Below are 14,515 nucleotides of genomic sequence, written 5' to 3' on the forward strand. Positions count from 1 at the left end.
CTTCTCACTACCTCCCCAGCAGCTTTGCGCATGCATGACCTCGGGTCACGTATGCGTAGCCGCTCCAACGGGTGAGAGGTAAGTAATGCAGATACAGAAGTAGCTGCGATACTAATCGTGGGGACAGCTGCTTTTTGGAGCAGCTGTCCCCGCACCGGAGCAATGATGAATTGCGCCGGTGTAAAAGTTTCCATACGGCCCTCGATGATGACTAGGCCTCTAGCTGACAAGTCAGCCATATGTAAGAAATATTTCCTCCGACAATCACAAGCTTACCTCAAATATCTACAACTCGGTTAGGCTTCTTAAACATTTATATATATGTGTGAATTAACAGAATCTTTTAACAAAATTATATTTTATGTTTTCTGGGCGTAAGAATGAAAAGATTAAAGTGAAACTCTTCTCACTGTATTAGAACAGGCAGTATTAGAACTGCCGAGTCTTTGGGAAAATAGACTACATTCACCAGCACTTTCTTTCTCTATTCTTTTCCTTAAGGTGCCTACACACCAGATGATGTGCTCACAATGCGATATTGTGAGCAATTTCCCTTCAACTCTCCCCGGCAGCTCCCATGCTCTCCAGGACACAATATGGTGCCAAAAAGTGTCCAATCTGACAAATGATCAATCTGCACAAAATCTATCTTCGCAAAATCTTGTATGAGATTGGCAAATCCTACCTGCAGTAGGCAAGATCTGAAGATGCGATATACGACCTACGGGTACGAGCATCGGCATCGTGAATGTGAGTGGACGCTCACGATTTGGAAATATTTTGCACGATTTGTAATTCCGATGCGTCGCAATTGGGCGAATTGTGTAAAATATCGTCTAGTGTGTACGCACCATTACAGAGATACACAGATGAATGGTAAATGCTAAATAACCTGGTAAAATGTAGCAAAATGTAATCAAAAACAGACACAGATGCAGAGTTTGAAGTCTGAGTGCGATAACCACCGACACCAGAATTTCTGCTCGCACCCTCAGGAGGGTGCGAGCAGAAATTTGTGAGAAACCCGTGGTTAGGGTGCCCTAACCAGGACTTTAGACGGGTTTAGCAGTTTCACACAGCTAAACCCGGTCTAATAGAGCGTGAAGAGGGCGATTATTAATACGTGCCCAGAACAATGAATTGCAAATCTGGGCGTTCATTAATAATCACCGCCCACACAACAGTTGAATCGCCCCCAGTGACTCAAAGAAAACGTTCGTGCAACAAAAAACAACCACCAACATACTTCTGCACTTAATAAAAACACATAAATGTTGCTTTTTTCCGATAAGTCATCATTATTAGGGTGTAATTGCTCCTCCCTCTAGCAGGTGTAAAACACACGCCTCCTATAAAGTACATTTGCTTATGTTTGCAGGTCCACATGGTGCATTTGCATGAACACTTCCACGAGTGAGAAGGCCTCTTCCCACTTCAGGTCCACATGTTCAGCCATTAGAATCAATGCATCCAAACTCTGCGTAGCACTCGTTTCCCTGGCATGTCCAGTGTAAGTACACGCACAATACGCTACAAAAACGGATGCGTATTCAACTCTGCATCATCCTCCGTGTGTCGAAAGTTACAATGAAAAAATATAAAACAAAACATAAAAGTGGTACAATGCGTGACACCAAGGGAGAAGCTTGTTTTATAATAACCATAATAGTAACACCCTATACCCCTAACAGAAAGGTTTTCATGTTACAGTTTCTGAAAGCTCAGAAAGAGAAAGACATTAACCAGATGACAACAAGGCAGAAGGCTGGAGAACATTTCTCTGCTAGTGACAAGATACAAATATGTACAACATCCATTAACTGTAGCTGCTAACCAAAACAAGAGCACTACGGGGCCTATGTATCAAGCTGTTCTTTTTACATAAAATGATGTCGAAACTGCCGTTTCTGCATAATTTTATGTATTGTACCTATGTACTAATGGCACAGTGCTAATTAGCACTTCAGATCGCAGTCCCCATTATTATCAATGGGGACTACGATCTGACCCCTATCAAAACTCCAAAAAGTGAAGCTTTTCGGAGTTTGGCCTTGATAGTTTACACCATCTTCATATAGTATAAACTGCTTTAATCCTATGGAGGCTTAGGAGCAGGAGAGAGATCTTTTGATCACTCTCCCATAGCCACTGTCCAGTGGCGGATGATGACACTGTACGCATGCGCAGTCTCAGCTTCCACAGGAGAAGTCTGTCACACAGGTGAAAGACTTCTACTAAATTCCGGGTATATAACTTGCAGTGACAGCGGTTACTGCAACCACTGTCCCTGCAAGTTCCCCTTTATACATAGAAGGGATCTTTTCATTACAACTGAAAATATCTCCTGCAATATGGATACATAATAATTGCAGCAGTTCCGCGATTATTAGTACAGAGACCCCTAATAGGGGTATTCTATATGGGAGCGATAACATCGTTTTTGCGTTAATATCGGAGGTATGACGTCATTATCGCAGGTTTTACTTTTACACCATATTCAATTTCAAAGACTTATCGCAGTTTTGAAAAGTCTTTGATAAAAAAACGGGGATAACTTTTCACCATTGAATAGGTGTCGAAAAAAAGTGCAGAATTGGGGTTTAGGAGTGCAGGCTTAAAAAAAATAGCCTGCACCCCTGGGAATGACATTTAAAAAAGAACTGTGTCAAAACAAGTTTTAAAAAAAAATAGGGACACCCCAAAAAAATATTAAAAAAATTGGGGTGAAAAAAAAAAAAATGGGAAAAAATTGTATAACAATAGGGAAATAGGTTCAGGGCTATTCTGTATGTATGCGGCAGGTGTTTTGAAGAATAGAATTATAGCGGCAGGTGCACAAATGCGGAATTTTTTAAAATTTACTTTAGGGACTTAAAAATATGCTAGTACCCATTTTCATGTACCCCAAATTTGATGGGACCACTTAAAAAAACGAAAAGAATAACCTAAGTGCTCTTCTGCAACACTTCTTCAATGTCGGGAAAAAAACACCTGCTGCGGCTATTTAAATCCCCGACATTCAATTAAAAGCTAAAACGGGGGTACCCATAGTGATCCCCCATGTTTTTACAACTTTAGGGGGGTCTTACAATTTTTTTAAGGAAAAATTCGTAACTTTACGCAAATCCAACTTTGGAGTTTCCCGTTTTCATTAACTTTATATTGAATACGGGGATAAGCGGGAGCGCGCCCGATACTTTAACGCAGGTAAAACTCCGATATGAAACGTTAACTTCGACAGTGAAGTTAACGTTTCATATTGAATACCCCTCTAAGTCAGCAAAGATATATCCTGACTATGAGGTAAGGTAGATGGACAGCAAACAGTACAAGTAGTACACATTTTGGTTATGCAATGTTTGATAATTATTAGGCTATGTTTACAATACTCCCTATAAATGCTAATCGATAAGCCTGTCTGAGCCTGCACATAGTCAGCTGGCTGCTTAAGGCTGCATAAACACTGCCATTAAACGTGCTGTGTTTAAGGTGTGTTTGCAAGTTAAGAACATGCAAATGGCTGTAAATATAAAAGCTGTACCAAACGCGACCACTCATGTTTAAGTTTTTATGAGCATTTAGCCGAGTTGCATTGTGTAAATCCTTTTAGCTTCATATCACTTTGACATAGTTGACAACTGACAATCATCTGAATAAGAGCATATTGTAAGGAAATGAAGTCAAGAAGCATTTACATGTGTGTTTCTATTTTCTATGGCCTGAATGAGCTTATAAATTTCACTTTAGTCACAGATGTTTATAAATCACTGATTAAAGACATATGAAACACAGACACAAACGTGATACGTTTTGAATGCATTTTTACTTGCGTTTCAGCATACTGTTGTGTCAGTGACAGAACACAGCATCACCAAACCTTACTGCACATTTTTGATATTTTTCTATGTGTCCCCACTTTCCTAAGGATATTGGCCCTGTGCTGGCCAGTGTGAGGCCGGTTGGCACTATGGAGGAAAGGTATGCAGGTATGGTCAGCTACTGTCCATTCGAATATGTTCAAATTGCAGTGACACCGATTCCTTCAGTGGTGTTTTTGAAGCATAATTTAACTGCCCGTTATAAAAAAAAGGAACAAATTTGAAAAATTAGACTAAAATCTCGACAAAATTGTATATAACATTTTATAGTAGCACAATAATATTAACAAAATTGAAACCAAACAAAACAAAAGAAAAGTGTTCCCATGAAGTGAATTGTACTCTTTCCCACCACTGTATAAGACTCATTCCTCTGCGCTAGGTATTTTTGATTATAAAGCCCCTTTAAGAAGCCGTGCATTATTATTTAAATACAGATCTCACAAAAACGTATAAAAAGACACTAGTATGTTTTTTTGTAGCCAGGACATTTCAGAAGGAGATTAAAAAGCTTTAAAAAAAAAAAAAAAACACGTTTAGAACCATTTTCCATTCTAAAATCCCACATGCCAATCTCCTTGGAAGCCAGGAATCCCTCTGAGGCAGGTGAGTATACAATCTTCTGTACATTAAAGAGACCACAGCATAGAGGAAAACATTGTGCTGATAAAATATTACACACATGTAGTCTGTGATCATTACTGCAAGCGGAAACGCATTTCATCTAACAGTTGAAAAAACACACAAGTCCAAAGTATAGAATTTCCTTAATTGCCAGTTTCCTTTTGAAGATTACTACGGATTTGAGAGTTGCCACTTCTACAGTCCCCTCCTTTGTGAGAAAGGGAAAGGACCATTAATTATTCCTGAATCCCCAGGCACAGGAAGTACTCCAGTACCAACTGAGACAATACAGGCAATAGGAGCAGCTAAGCAGAAAACTAACCAGGTCACTGCAGCTGTTATCTGAATATCGCAATGGAAAACTTGATTACAGTATACAGACATTAATATCTTGAAAGTTATATTGCATTAAATTTATTACATCATATGCCTTAATTATGTCACTAGTTATTAATGAACTGACTGGGTGCACGCTCATGTGGCACCCAGTCAGTTCACTGGCAGGGTTGAAGATCCCGAACGTCAAAAGGTAAGTATTAACTAACCCTATTCTATCCCCTAACCCTCCCTTAGGGGTGCCTAACCCTAACCTACTCCCCAAGTGCCTAAACCTAACTCCCCCTTCCCCGCAGCCAAACCCTACATCTCCCCGGGGGTGCCTAACCCTAACCTCCCCCGCCGGGGGTGGCTAACCCTAACCCCCTCTTCCCCTAGCCTAACCCTAGCCTCCCGGGGGGGGGTCAGGATTTCGACGCCTGTCATTAGTACCACGCCGGGATTAGAAAGTCGGGAAGCCGGCGGTCGGGTTTTAGACCATCGGCTTCCTGATTATATCCCCTTCAAACATGAAAAACATTTTCTATGATTGTAAGAACAAAATGCTTCTATGTCTGACTTGTATCTATTTCAACCACCAGAAAGAGTGGTGAAGTAACAAGTAACAAAGACACAAAAAATAAAAACGCCGACATCATACACAAACTGCTGAGTAACAAAAATGAGGTGTCCAGATTTTTCCTACACTTTCCTGTCACGGCCAAAAGCCTTGAAAAAAATAATAATAGATATACAGCCACCACACCCTGGTTTGTTCAGCACAGGAAGCCAAGTCCATCCGTCATAAAGGAGGAAAATATCTTGAGGAAAGGCCAGACCACATATAACAGTTGGCCTTTCTTCTGTAAATGCAATTTATCAAGAGTTTCTCAACTGTAGTGACTTTATTTAATGCAAATTAAAATGAATACGATTCACAAATTATTATTAAGCATCCCACAGCTGTGGAGGCATGCACCAGTAGCGTGATATATAGGAGCACAAGCAGTGTGATATATAGAATACAGTATACAGGATGCCAGAACATAGACTAGAAGACGGTGTGTACCTGTAAACATGGCATGGAAGTACGGACTACATGCTGCCAGCACAACCTTGTGAGCTGCTATCTCCACATCTTCTGCCACTATGGTTACATCGCACAGCAAGTTCTGACTGCAACAAATAAAGAACACAAAAAAAGCATGTAATAATTGGAAATAAATGCCTCTCATAAAATCAATGTATTAAATGGATGTTTGCAAACAGCAGTGTAAAACTGATGTAAAAAGACTAAAACATCACCAACAAAATAATTGGCATTATATAATTTGTGTAAAACAGACAAAGGGGCAGTTTCAATTAAGCGCACCGTTGATAGCGCCAGGAGGGAGCTCCCAGAGCTATTCAATTCATTGTGCTGTTAGGTCGACTTAATGATATCTTCGCACACCCTCCTGACGGTGCACAGAGAAATCTGACTAAAGTGCCGACCGCGAGGCTGTTCTCTGGCTTAAAGCGGCGCTAACAGCCTCACAGTCCGCACTTTAATTGGAGAATGATGGTGCTCGCGACTAAAACACACAGATTAAGTCGCGAGAACCGGCATTACTTGTAATTGTCGGATTAAACAGCGAGCTAAATTGATAGCTCCAGGACCAACTTCCTGACGCTATTCAACTGCCGCTGAATTGAATCGCCCCCAATAAAACCAAACTAATTCTAAAGGGTGTGAAGAACATTTTTTAAAATACACCCATCTAGGTAACCATTTTTGTAGCTGAATTCATAATAGCTGCTTCCACTGTGAGTTAGGGGCACTTAATATTAACCAGACTCTTCTGAAAGTTTCCTCAGCATATACCAGAGATTTAAGCTGAGGAATATCTTAAAGTGCAGTTTCCCTAAAGGTGAATTGGCCGTAGAGGTCCAGTCCAGTCCAGTGGCCATCAAGATCCCCCGATTTAACTCCGTTGGGTTTCTTTTTGTGGGGATACCCGATGGTACGTGTTTATGCTGTGAAGATACAAGATTGTTATCATCTGCAACAATTAATTGTTGATGCTGGTACTCAGATTCAGCCAGACATGTTGGTCAAGGTTCATCAGGAATAAGAAAAGGGAATAGCCTTAACACTGCAACATGGTGGGCACCACTTCAAACATATCCTATAAACGTTATGTTAAAACTCAAGAATGAATAAAGATACATTAAAACGAAGAACACCATAGTTTTTCTTATGAAATTCTGTTTGCTATGTCACATAACTACTTTCCCAATTTAAAAAATTAGAGTTGCATCCAAGATGGCCACCACACTGGTGACATACCCTAAAAAATTTCCGCCCACTCCCATATCATATGTGTAGATACTGGATTAATATACCCTTACTCATTTCCTTTTGATAAGGGTGTTTCAGGGTTGGACTGGCCCACAGGGGTACAGGAGAAATGCCCGGTGGGCCCCACTGAGTGAGGGCCAACCCCCCTCCTCTAGGTGTCAAGTTCCAGACCTCAAATCATACATTGTTACTCTGTAAGATGGTCAGTTACCTGGTGTAGTAGTACCACTGATCATGGGTGCTTGGTTCCCTTCTATAGAAACTACACCAAGATTTGCATATTGGTTAGCCAAGCGTTTGTGGTGGCTGCCCACACAACCTCTGGTGGCTGGCCACACCCATTATGCATGGGCCCCTAACCACTGCATTCCCCAGGTGTACCCTTCATGTCCCAGTCCAACACTGGGGTGTTTCCACACGTGTTGACCACCCAGTACTTTAGGAGTCATGGTAAATAAAGGTGGCAGGAGGCTTGATCTTGATGTGACACATCCGATATGTCTGTGTGTCTGCAAAGCCAGGCATCCATATAATTTATTGAGTTTAAAGACTCATCATGCAAATATTCAGATAAAATTAAGGCTAGAAGGAAGATATACTGCTCAGTATTACATAATAGCAATAGAACACACAATGGCTATCATAAGAATAACCAAAATATCTACAGCGTGACACTACAAAATGTGACATTTATAAACCTATTGTGAGAAGCTCTTGTGCAACACTATCACAACAACCCAGAAGCAGCGCTTCACAGCTACAGACAAATAAGTAAAACGTTTATTCTAGATGGAGTAATCCATGTTCACTTTTATTCCATGTTCACATGTACACTTTAATCTCATTATAGTCAAGCACAGGAGTGCACCCTTCACAGTAGGTGGCAAGTGAACAACCAGCAGCCAATGAGATCATCAGAACGATCCCAGCAATATTCCAAGAGACAGTGTGCTAAAAGTATGAGTGGCAGTGTCCTATCCACTCATGAGATTATATTAGTGGGGGTCATTACTCCATGTGACTGTGGCAGCGTCAGTAAGCCATAGAGGGATAGTGGATGGAGCAGGGTACTACAGTGGAACAAAGTAATGGTATCAAGTGTATCGCTGTATGAAAAAAAAAAACATAAATTCAATAGATTTGATCTGTTAAACATATCACTGGTATTCAGGACATAGTTTTCCTATTCCCTCTTTTTCTTGTTACATTTACCTTACATTAATACATACACCATTCAATAGCAACTTTACTGGATCTATACATGCAACAAAGTTGCTCATGTTTACATCTAATCTCTCCTTGTATCTTCCTACACTTGCTACTTAATTGAAAAGAAGAAAAATCATTTTATACATGTTGGTGTCTTTCACATGTCTCTATTTTTATCATTTTATTCTATAAATACACAAGCAGCTTCACTTGCCATCAGCTTTTAATGAGGTACTGTACACACATTATGTGTTTAAATTCCTGTGAACTCCTGTCTCAGCTGACATCACACCCAGTATACGATGACAGCCTCTAAACAGGATCATTTCATTAGGAAGTGTCATTTAAAGGGAGGTGTGCAAGTAACATGAACAATCATATAATGAGGCTCCTAATTCGGTTTAAGAAATATAATTACAATATTTTAAGCCTCAATAATAGGGTTTTATGTGTGGCTTCCATATTTTATTTAATGGGTCTCATATATAGAGAACAATATTTGTCTTTATTGTCATGCCCTTAAAGTAGTTATGTAGCAGACTCCTGCAATACTCACATTACAGCATCATCGAATACACCAGTGGTTCCCAAACTATCTTGAATCACAGCGCCATAGAGTATCAGCAATTTTTTTACGGCATCCATAGGCCAAAAGTTTCTTTGTGATATGCAGAAAAAATTGTTCCATTAATTAAATTGTGCTTACCGGTCATCCTTGGGTTCAGTTATATAGTGGTGGAAAGGGTTAAGCTTCTGCTAGTCCACATAATTTATGATTGGCTGTCACCAGCACTGGTTTTGCCTATCACACTGACCATAAATACTTTCATTTGATACTGGACCACCAACTTGTGGCACCTCTGCAAGTTCCCTGCGGGAACAAGTTTGGGAACCACTGGAATACACTATGATGCTTACAATAAGTTTCTTGACAAAGCTATAGTCAGTACATAGTGGCGGTGTACATAACATATGTATATTGCCATTATCTCAGAACTGTTGTGCACACACATCTATCAGAAAACTGCAATGGCAGATGTATTCCATCCTGAATTAGATGTTAATAGTATTGACAGTCTCAGGGTTTGTTTTTAGGATTGGAGATCACGCTATTTAGCTTCTGGCCCCAAGGCTGAGGAGAGATATTTTAAACCTTCTAAAGAGGACAAGTTGCCAATAGCAACCAATCAGCTTCTATCATTTATATAGTACAGTCTATAAAATGATTGGTGGAATCTTGCTTTGGGCCACTTTTGATCTCAAACCCCGACCAGTCAGTGACAAATATAATGACCTGGAAAACCAACACGAAAACTGCCGAGCTCTTACATTGCTGGACAAATCCTGGTCGCTAGGTGGATGAGGAAATGTGTGCTAACAACCAAAGCATGTCCTTTTCTGTATGTTCTCTCTTCCCACCCAAATTTCCCTGCGCTTAAAGCAGGATGTACATAGTGCATCAGTGGCCACTATTTAAACTAATTTCATCACAGATTCAAATCCCAGGTGTGTCCTGTAATGGGGCACTATTAGAGCAGTGAAAGCCAAACTCTACATTCACTAGAAACTCCTCTACTGTCACAACCGGGGCAGCTTGACTTCCTGTAATAGCGCAAAAGTTCAATGTTTAGGATCTAAATGCAAGTGGTTCCCAACTGATGAAATAATGACAGAAGAGTGGTTAGGTATACAGTCTGTGATGGAATATACATAAATAATATATCATGGAATACGAAGGGGGAACGCAATTAGGTGCGAGTTTGCAAAAGGCGATAAACTCGCACACTTCGCCGTGTAATCCGCACACTTTGCCTTCATGTGCACACCTGAAATACGCACAATTCAATTAGAAATTCCCAATTCGCACTACTCGCAGTGAGATGTGCGAATTTTGTCCAAAAACCGAACAGGTAAAAAAGCATCAAAAAGAGGGGAGACATTCCTGGGCCCCAAAAAAGTGACAGCTTTGTTAGCAGAATCATATAGAAGACTAAGGCCCTCATTCAGAGCCGTACGCTCTGAGCAGAGCGCACGCTCTGAATGAGGGCCGCCCTCCATGAAAATGGAGCGTCCTCCTGGACGCTCGTATAGCTGTGGGTCACCACCCACAGCCTATACGAGCGTGCATTTTGATGGCCGCGATGGTCTTGACCATCGCGACCATCGAAACTGCGAGCCGGAGCCTGCGGTTGAGGTTTTCAACCGCAAGCTCCGGAGTGATTTTGGCTCTATCAGAGCCAAAATCACTCCCACTGACATCACTAGTGATGTCAGTGGGCCGGCTTCTGACGGGAGGCGTTCCCGTAGGAACGCCCCCGTCAGGGAGGCACGCCCCCGGCACGCCCACCAAAGGGGGCGTGCTGTCAATCAACATCGACAGCACGCCCCCTTTGATCAGACACAACGAGCGAAGGACTTTCCTTCGCTCGTCGCGTCTGGCGCATGCGCACGACGGAGCACCCTCCGACGTGCGCATGCTCAGTGAAGAACATCGACCCACTTGCGAGCGGACAGCCGCTCGCGAGTGGGTCTGAATCAGGCCCTAAGTTGGCATAAAGGGAAGTACTGTACGCTTTTAAAAGGTATCAAATGGCTGATTTGTGCATTTTTAACAAAAAAAATAAAGTAAAAAGCTGTAGAAGTTTAATTACAAAAGAATTAAATAGAAAATGCAAAAAAAAGCGTCTTTAAAATTTTTTAAAAAAGCAATTATTTTTTGTTGAAATAAATACTTTTCATTAAATTTGGGGTGCATTATTTAGCTAATTTGGGGTAATTTGAGGGAATTTATTTTCTCCACCCCATAAATGACATGTAATTACCGGCCCAATCAAGCTAATTGAAAAATTCCAAATGCCTAAGTAGTTATTAGGGGGGTGTCTGAGGGATTCTGAAGCAATTCCTGGCAGAGTGCACAACTGGGCAAACGGTGGCCATATTTGATGGCCAGCTATTGTGAATACTCTCCCCCCACCACCTTATGAATACTGCCAATAGGGAAAGATTTCAGGTTTCTAAAAACAACATTCTGTGGAATGTCTCAAACATGTGTTAGGTAGAAAGGAAACAACAGCACAAAGTAAAAAAAAAGTAATGAAACAAAGAAACATAAAACACAACACTTGCTCTGTCAACACACTAATCTTCTTTCCTCATAGTACTGCTCCTCAGAACCCAAGCTCATTAGCACATTCATCTAATACTTAAGTGAATTTAAGAAATCTGCTTCTTACCAGATATCAGGATAAAAGGAACTGTCTGTCTGCTTTGAAAACCCTGTATGACTACACATCCAGTCCTTGAAATCAAGCTAGTTACTAATTACCAATGAACACAGTAGAAAATCATTTCTAAACGCAAAAAGAATACCTTCGTAATTCGTTCATAACCTTGAAAGCTTTTTTGGTGTGCCGCGGGTTCACAGTGACAGGGCAGAATTTCTCTGTGGTCTCTTTTATTTCCACAGGCTTCTGCTGGCATAATTTAGTGTTTCTGTAACAGAATGCAAGCAAAATACATCACATTACTCATTACACCTACCAAGCTTGTGTTTTACAGACAGCTTACATATACATGAATACAGAAATAGAAACATAATTATATACAAAAATAATCTGCCATACAAACCATCCACCATTGGTAAGCAAATATCAAATATGATCATCCTTTTGGTATCACTCGTACAATATGCATATACCAGACCTCTTCGGCATAGCATGAGTTAATAGATGAAGAGCTGGCAATAAAATCCTCTCGCGGTCCTACTGTCCACTGAGTAGTGTGCCATCACAACAACTGTAACGGCCCAATAATAACCCTAATGCAGAGTGATGGACAGATAATATGCAGATTTATAATAACATAATGGAAAACCATAAGAAATCCCTTGTTTAGTAAGGATAGATTTTACAAATCAATACATAATACTGACATAACTCAGTGTGCGTATTCATTGTAATAGGTTACTAGCATTACTGGAAAAAGTAGAATTAAGAATTTTTGTTAATAATAGAATTTCATTTTCTCTATATAAACAGCCAGCATCATCATCCCACTGTTGCAATTGAATGTGAATTTTATCCATATGTTCATTGAAAGCTATGCAAACACACATAAAGGCCCACAGACTATTCCTATTACAGGTATTACTGATTTCTATGCCAGAGGTTCCCAAACGCCATCATTATAGTCTTGGTTTTAAGGATATCCATGCTTGAGTCCAGATGGTTAAATCAAATTGACTGCAGTGCTAATTAAGTCAACTGTGTTCAGACATGGATAATCTTAAAACCTGCCCTGTAATGAATGAGTTTGGGAACCTCTGCTCTATGCCAACAATATATGTGGATGTTCAAATGAAATCAGTGAGAAAAACAGACCATGTGCACATTTATAATGTATAACTTTACGTGGCCTTAGTTCCAAATTAACCGCAATTTCTAGCATATTTTATTATGGCAACATGGCCATTATTAATACCATGATATGTGTTACAAAGTGGCAGAAAAACGCAACAATAAATGTGTTTAAACAATAAGAGAATCAAGATTCAGCTGTTGACAATGTTTCAACCATTCTTCCTGCACCATTTGAATAGAACTACTGATTACCTACTGTATACAACAGAACTCTCCCTAGACTACACAAGTTTAGGCTTGCACCCTTATCAAGAGCGAGATAACTAATCTATATTAATAAAGCATTTTACTCCAGTAGACTTTAATATGTTTAAGGATTGAAATATCTACTTATGAAAAATTTATCAACAACGCTTCCACAAGATATATACTGGATGTATCAGCGACACTTCCACATGATACACTATTATAGCAGCAACGCTTCCACATGAGATATACTGGATGTATCAGCAACCCTGCCATATGAGATATACTGATATATCAGCAACACTGCCACATGAGCTATACTGATGCATCAGCAATGCTTCCACAAGATATATACTGGATGTATCAGCGACACTTCCACATGATACACTGATATAGCAGCAACGCTTCCACATGAGATATACTGGATGTATCAGCAACCCTGCCACATGAGATATACTGATATATCAGCAACCCTTCCACAAGATATATACTGGATGTATCAGCAACGCCTCCACATGAGATATACTGGATGTATCAGCAACCCTGCCATATGAGATATACTGATGTATCAGCAACACTGCCACATGAGATATACTGATGCATCAGCAACGCTTCCACATGAGATATACTGATGCATCAGCAATGCTTCCACATGAGATATACTGATGCATCAGCAACACTGCCACATGAGATATACTGATGCATCAGCAACACTGCCACATGAGATATACTGATGCATCAGCAACACTGCCACATGAGATATACTGATGCATCAGCAACACTGCCACATGAGCTATACTGATGCATCAGCAACGCTTCCACATGAGATATACTGATGCATCAGCAACACTGCCACATGAGCTATACTGGTGTATCAGCAACGCTTCCATATGAGATATACTGGTGTATCAGCAACGCTGCCACATGAGCTATACTGATGCATCAGCAACGCTTCCACAAGATATATACTGGATCTGGATGTATCAGCAACGCTTCCACATGAGATATACGTATATATCAGCAACGCTTCCACATGAGATATACGGATATATCAGCAACGCTTCCACATGAGATATACGTATATATCAGCAACGCTTCCACATGAGATATACGGATGTATCAGCAACGCTTCCACATGAGATATACTGATATGTCAGCAACGCTTCCACAAGAGATATACTAATATATTTCATGTGTGAAGGGAGACCAACATTAAACGGACTGAAGTTTAACTTGGAAATGACATGAAATGTATTGGCTCACATATGCAACTTTTACTTTTCCATTTTCTTCTTTTCATTATGTAATCAGTTGTTGTTGTTTAGTTGACTGGTAAACAGCACCCAGCATCTACTGTATACTGTACAGTGGTTTTCTCTTGTCATCAGATTGTAAGCTTGCAATTAGGAACTCCTTACTTCTGTCAATGCCCCTAAACCCGCAGCCTAACCCAGTCGACCTTCTGACCGCATATATTTGTGTTGACAGTAATGATTCTGAGAGATTTACAGAATCTTACTTATATTATCATCATCATCCCTTAT

General features: G+C 40.3%; 1 protein-coding gene across 3 annotated transcripts in view; it reads right to left on the reverse strand.

Annotated features, from left to right (window-relative positions):
- The window catches only part of KLHL2 (kelch like family member 2), a 166,532-nt gene that overhangs the window by 127,989 nt on the left and 24,028 nt on the right, over positions 1–14,515 (reverse strand). For 2 of the 3 annotated variants that reach the window (XM_088450296.1, XM_088450297.1), the window contains exons 2-3: positions 11,737–11,859; positions 5,887–5,993 (exon numbers count right to left, since the gene is read on the reverse strand). The exons of the other annotated variant lie outside the window; for it this stretch is intronic. In XM_088450296.1, the coding sequence (XP_088306422.1) occupies positions 5,887–5,993; positions 11,737–11,859 (230 nt within the window). The remainder of the gene's footprint in view (positions 1–5,886; positions 5,994–11,736; positions 11,860–14,515) is intronic. 3 annotated transcript variants of the gene reach the window in all.

The sequence above is a fragment of the Taudactylus pleione genome, unplaced genomic scaffold (assembly GCF_031769625.1).
Source record: "Taudactylus pleione unplaced genomic scaffold, aTauple2 ptg000513l, whole genome shotgun sequence".
NCBI classification, from domain to species: Eukaryota; Metazoa; Chordata; class Amphibia; order Anura; family Myobatrachidae; genus Taudactylus; species Taudactylus pleione.